This window comes from Solanum tuberosum, unplaced genomic scaffold (genome assembly GCF_000226075.1).
Source record: "Solanum tuberosum cultivar DM 1-3 516 R44 unplaced genomic scaffold, SolTub_3.0 scf00092, whole genome shotgun sequence".
NCBI classification, from domain to species: domain Eukaryota; kingdom Viridiplantae; phylum Streptophyta; class Magnoliopsida; order Solanales; family Solanaceae; genus Solanum; species Solanum tuberosum.
Window position 1 is genome coordinate 460,578 of NW_006239019.1, and position 6,923 is coordinate 467,500.

Consider the following 6,923-nt stretch of genomic DNA (forward strand, 5'->3'; position numbering starts at 1 on the left):
TAACATAGTTAATAGAGTTAATTGGGTATATTATATAAATGGAAAAAAAATAGAAAAAAGGCCGAAAAATGAGATAAAAATAAATAAATAAATATATATATATATATATCCAGAATTGATTGCAAAATCAATTACATTTCATGATCTGTAAAAAGTAAAATATCATGCTTAAATAAATTTGTGACATACCGTATCAAAATATCTTCACTCGAGGCACCGAAGTCAAAAGCTATTAAAGTTTATGTTGGCACAATCTGATTTCTCAAAGAAAATTGAATTGTAGTCATATTCGGCTCAAACAAATGAGATAAAAATATACTGAAAATAATTAGCAAGTCATCAACAAAATATGCAAAAAGAAAATTAAAATGAATTGTTACGTACATTTCTTGACTTCTTCTGTTCAATGCTTCTACAAATTTCCTGAACATGAAATTGGAGGAATTTATATATTCTCTAATACTCTTTAATCTTTACACAAAAACTATAAAGCCGGGAAATTGAAAAGCCAAAGGTTGATTATTAATTAGCATTATTTGGTAGTGTAGTACGTGGGATGAAGTAGTTATTTGGGCTTTATTAGAAACTGCTATTACGTGGGTTAGCATTAATGTTTGTTATTGGCATTACTGTTAGTTATCCATAGTATATTTTGTTAGGCTTTTTAAATTTATTTAATTAATAAATTATGAATTTTAAAATGCAAAAAGAGGAGAAAAAAAAATATGAATGTTGGCCATAGAGAGGTGCCACATCACCTTCTCTATATTCAGCTTTATATATATATATAGATTTTAATGAAAACATATATAAATTATTTATAAAATTAATGATATATTATGTATGTATGATAATAAAATATATATAATTTGTTGGTTTGGTTACATTATTTCTTTGGATTTTTGAACAAAATCAAAACCAAACCAATACAATCGATTTTTTAAAATGTAGAATCAAATTCAAATAAAATCGATTTATTTAATTGATTTGGCTTGGGTATCCGATTTGAATCAAATTTTATTCAAAGTTCAAACTCTAACACCCCTACATTTGGTATACCTTTAAGGGGAAAGAGTTTGATATACCCCTCAACTTGGTCATTTAGAGCTGATATATCACTTGTTATGAAGGGACTCATATATACCGTTCCGTTATAAAAATGGTTCATATACCCCAACAATTACAAAAGGAGCTCACATATACCCTTCATCTAACGAAAGTGAAAAAAAAATTGATTTAAATTTGATTTTTTTACTTCTTTTTTTTTAAATGCATGTAAGGCTCTATATGATCCTTCTAGCAAAGTTCAAGGTAGTATATTTTAATCTTTTTCATATATAAATTATTTTTGACATCATTGATTATCATATTTGAGTTTCTTATTCTTATTTTATTTTTTTCTTTCATTCTTTAATGTAAGAAAAAAAATAAAACTATTTTTTTTTGCGACTATATCATAATTTAAAACTATTTTTTTGCGGTTATATTATAATTTAGTTTTTGTATTTGTGAAAAAAAGGCGTCTATAATAAATTTTGCAAGAAAAATTAAAAATATGTTATTCAATAGAGAGATTTTGAAACTGCATAAGCTTTTGATTATATCAAGCTATTGAGTATTAAAAACAGACTATAGCTCTTACTCTCGATAATTATATTGAAGTGCATCCTCCTTTTAGTTTTTTTCTTCTTTTAATAATTTATGAGACTTCTAATTTAGTTAATGCAATATGATGACACTTATTGATTTTATCTTGAATTTCTACGGTCACACTTAATTTAGAATTTTTTTTGTTGTTAAAATGACACTTATTTTGGGACGGATGGAGTATCAATAATGCAATACGGTGACTAACAAAGAACATTAGCAATGCACAAAAAAGTTATGTTACTCGAACTCTTCAAATATGTCGCTGGCTGTGTATCGAATCCTTCAAAAATAGTACTATATTTTTGGAGAATTAAATACGAATACGGCAATATTTTTGAAAAAGCCGAGCAATATAGCAGAAAAGCAAGTGTAGCTGGGGATATCACAACAGGCAAATGCAACTGAAACCAAAAAGTTTGCTAAGCAACATTTCAGCTAAACTGCAGGAGTTCATATTTGGTGAAACTAATTGAAAAAAGGAGTCACAAGGCCTTCTGCTTGTGTCTCTATATTATCTAGGAAAGATTAAAAAGCAACTAAAACTAGGAGGAAGGTTTCCTATCAAACTTATAATATACTTAACAGTTAACACCAAGCTGAGTTCTTACTCCAAACATCTTACATCGTCGAAGATGCCAAACCTCCATCGTCTTTCATGTCGTTGGAAATGGATGTTGTTCTTGACATGGATGATGATGAGGTAGGTGAAATCGACAGATTGTTCCTTACTTCCTCATTATCAGCTTCAATCCCATCGATGATCATGCTGTCGGAGAATACATTCAGGTTGAACTCATTCTCACTTGATTGCTCATAGAAATTGAAGTCAATGTTGTTGTCAAAGCTGTTGTCATTGAAAAGATCCATCAAGTCAGCTGGTTTGTCAAGAGAGAAGTCGGAAACTGGGAGCGAATCAAATGTGTTGTCCAAGTACATGTTCATCCACGGGTAGTCCTCTTCCTCCTCGTGGTCCTTCGCCTTCATTATATCAGCAGCAAACTCCAACTTCAGAACTTTTGGTTGAGTCACTTCATCAGAATCAAGTGCAGGCGTAAACTCCAACTTTGGTACTACTATTGGTTCTGCAGCTAATTCCGCTAGCTGATAATCCAATTGGTTTTCTTCTTGTTGAACCGGCTGATACTGTTCGATCACCTCATTTGATTGAACTTCAGCAGAGGACTCTGTGTTTTCCTCCTTTGTTAACAGATTTGGTTCGCGAAGTTTCTTCAAATGGTCTGCATATCTGCTGATGTCGAAGTTGGTGACTGCATTAGGCCCTCTGTACTCAATTGCTGCCATATCATATGCTGCAGCTGCTTCCTCTTGAGTGCCTTCAGTAAAGAGAGAAGTAAAATACAAGGATTTCAAGAATTTGCTTGTTCATTTCAGATAATGTTACTGCACTCAACTATACGAGACCTAGTTTGAACCTATGTTTCTCAGACTCTTCAAACATACCGAGAGGTGCATGTCAGATCCTCCAAGAGTAGTGCATTCTTGAAGGATCTAACACAGATACAACATTGAAGAGTCCGAGCAACATAGTTTTGAACTAGTTTACAAGGTCACAAAATGCACCAATTGAACTAGTTTCATAGTCTAATCGCCAAAGCATCAGTAACAGCTAATAAGGAAACAAATCGTTACTAACCAAAGTGAATGCGACAATATAAATGCTCTAGATTGCACTTACTCGTTCATATAAAGCAACAAATTATGCCTCAATCGCAAGTAAGTTGGGACTATATTACTACTTACATTCTGAATACAACCCAAGTACCAGTAGTGACAAACTTAAAACTCTTTTTGAATTACTATATTACTACTTGTTCAACCCATCAATGTACATTACATGTTTCTCGAAGGATTGTGGTGATATGAACAAGGTCTTGCGTTAGAGCATTGAAAATGAAGAAAATCCTAGCGTGGGCCGAATTTAGACTAGTCAGACTAGTGAGTTCCGAATACAAAATGATTATACTAAAAAACAAAGAGTTGTCTAGTGAGTGTAATAGTTGGAGATGAGGATGACAAGACACTATGCATCAATCCAAAGGCATGATTGTCTACTGAGATTAAACATAAATTATTCACCCCATTAAGCATGAATCAAGGCTCTGACAATGTCACGAGCCAAGATCTAATACAGTCACATCAAAGAAAATTAAGATAATTACTTATCTTAATCACTATTCAAATCTCTTACTAATTAATACCTCACACTTAACCAAGTACATAGCATCTACATATCATTCAAAATTAGCTCAATTCAGTTCTCTAATTAAACTTAAAAGGTGCCCCCGCATGATTTAAGGCCATATTATATTTACTTAACATAGGAAGTGATTATAATTGCAAACATAAATTTAGCACATAACAAAAAATGGGTTAGGACTAAACCCACTAAAAATAACTATAGGGGAATATTTTCAATTTTTATAAAGTTGGGAACAGAAAGTCTAACTTTATGTACGGTCCACAAAGATCTGCATCAAATATTTTAATTTTTGGACCACATCAGCCTTTTAACTTTGATCTCAGTAAATAATATATAAAACACCAATGATCATGTGCCATGTCAGCTTTAATCCTATTTATATCTATTACATTTATATTAGACACGTAAAAGTGTTAAATCTTTTCCCAAGTACCGAATCTCCTACATTTGAAAAAAAATTCGTACCAATACGAATTTAGAATTTGAAATTTATGAATTTCTAGAACAACTAAAATCAACAAATCAGTACTCGAAAATCTAAATAAAACTCAATTAATGAGAATATAAAGTTAAGAGACATACTGTAAGTTCCCAAATAGAGATACTTATTTCCATAGACCCGCCCAATTCGCGCCTCCCATCGACCATTATGGTGGTGCCTGTCAATATCAAAATATAACGAGTTGATGAACTCAGATAATCAACAAACTGAACTACTAATATTTTCGTGGTCAACTTTTTTTTTTTTTTTGAATATAATCACATTTTATTTTCCTAAATAAGTATTACACATTAACTCCACTCATCCCACAAATAGACAGTGAATCCAAATGGGACCCACTAAAACTATGTCCCAGTGGGTCCCATACAGTCATGAAAATCCACAAAATTTGTTTGACTTCCAATAATGTACCTGCCTTGCAAATATAAAAATAATAATTTTTAAAATTAAATTTGCATGTCTTTTGTCTTTTTTTTCTAATTAAATGCGCTTTAATACATTTATTTATTGATACTAATTAAATTTAGTATATACTAATTTTTATAAAATTAATTAAATAAAATACCTTGCTACGCCACGATATTTGGAAACACCTCTTGAAAATCCACTGCTCATTCTCCTTAATGAAGCTAAGTACTCTTCCTTTGTTAGCCTCTGCATTTCTTCAAACTCTTGGCTATATCTTTCCACCTGCATTGTTTTGTTGTACGTCACGTTTCATGTCTTGTACTCTTTTACAGTTATTTTTTTGTCATTTTTCTCCCTTTTTTCCTCCAACACAGACAAAATCCCTAAAAAGAAACACCGCTTCCTTTTTTTTTTGCTTGACATAAAAATACTTATTTTTTCGTTAATAAAACGATTTATAATCACACAAACATTCTGACTAATTCTATGATAAGTTAAAATGCATCACATAAATTGAGATGGACAGAGTAAGAATTTAAGTACCGGAAAATTAAGTATAGTTGTTGGTCCCCAATACTTAAGGGCAGCAAGATCATAAGTTCTAGCAGCAGCTTCTTCACTATCATAAGCTCCTGCATATTCAAAAAATTTAAATGATAATTTTAATAATTAGCAATTAATTTAGTCAAATAAATAGTAAAATATTTTTTTGGGAATAAAAGGTGTTGTACATCGTGCAAAAACACTAGTACATTTGGAAGAGATTTAGAGCTTACCCAAATAAACTAAGCAGCAAAGAGGCAGTCAGAGAGAGAGAGAGGGGATCATCACCAACAAAGAACAGAGTCAGTAAAAAAATTGATTAAATTAACATTAATTACGAGTAGTATAATAATATTACTGTAGATCTTGATTTGTAAATTTAATTTTTTTTAATCCACATATTAAATAAAAGTAAAAAGATATAAGAGTATTATTCACTTTGTCTTCCTTTTTTGTTCTGAATGCTATTCCAAGTACTCTTGTCCCATAAGTGAGCTTCATACCTTCCTGTCCATCTATGCCTGCAAAAAAAATTAATTAATTTTTTTAATCACACATTTCTTCATGCATGCAATCAAAAAATCCAATTTTGATTTCTGGGTTTCTCTTAGAACATCTTGAATGTGTCAGTGTTACTCTGTAAATTTAATTTAATTGGGTTTAAGCAAAAAAAAAAAAAATATACCTGGTTACGCCTCTGTAAATGGAGCTTCTTCTAACTGTAGATGAATTATTACTTGGTGAATCAGCATTTACAATTTTCTTAGCTCGACTAGCACGTTTCAGCCTGGGCTTTGGTTTCGGCTTCAGGTTTAGCTTCTCTGTTTCTTCATGGATTTGCTCAATGCATGAAGATGATGAAGAAGAAGAGGAGCAAGAAAAAGATGGAGATTTCTTCATTTTTTTTTGCCCAGAACCAAGAATAAATTTGTCAATTGATCAAAATGGCAATGTGGGTGTTCTGGGTTTTCAATTTTTAGGAGAAATGGAGGCGGAAATAGAGATTAGGTTGGTGTGCTGAATTAATTAAGAAGAAGAAAATAAGGTTCGTTTTCTTTTCTTTCTTTCACTCTTGTTATTTGCTTTTCTGGTAAACCAAAGTGGTTTACCAAATTAAGCAGAGACAGAGAAGAAATACAAGAATTGCATTTGGGGTAAAATGGAGTTTATAAGATGACCAACACCCACCCACCCACTATGACTTGAGGGTAGGGGGGTAAGTAGGGGGTAGGGGGTAATTAATTAACTTTGGTTAATTAAACTTGAGTTAATTATTTTTAACACTTGGACAAATGTAAGTTCAGACTTTCAGTTCAGAAGCCATGATGCTATTATGCCAATTGGCCTTTTTTTTCACTAACTTTCTCCATGGGAATCTTTTTTAATAAAAATAAAATAAAATAATTTTTTATTTTTTTTATTTTTTACATTTGAGTTTAAACTTGTGGGATTGTCAGTGAAGAATTATGTCTTGTTCTACATATAGAGAAAGAGAGGGACGCGTGGTGTGAACTGTGAAGGGGCAGAAGGGAGATGGTGGTTTTAATGGTGAAAAGTTTAATAAAAATGGCGTTGGTTTTTGTTATCAATTACGAGGCA

The 6,923-nt window shown here is 31.6% G+C and overlaps 1 protein-coding gene across 1 annotated transcript; it reads right to left on the minus strand.

The window, feature by feature from the left end:
- Positions 1-2,030: 2,030 nt before the first annotated feature.
- Positions 2,031-6,437, minus strand: LOC102597539 (ethylene-responsive transcription factor WRI1-like). Its single transcript, XM_006347640.2, has 7 exons — positions 6,010-6,437; positions 5,763-5,845; positions 5,558-5,566; positions 5,325-5,413; positions 4,939-5,063; positions 4,454-4,530; positions 2,031-2,984 (listed from the first exon to the last, which is right to left on the minus strand). Exons 1-7 carry the CDS (start codon positions 6,222-6,224, stop codon positions 2,269-2,271), a joined length of 1,314 nt encoding a protein of 437 aa, XP_006347702.1. The 5' UTR covers positions 6,225-6,437; the 3' UTR covers positions 2,031-2,268.
- Between the last annotated feature and the right edge of the window lie 486 nt (positions 6,438-6,923).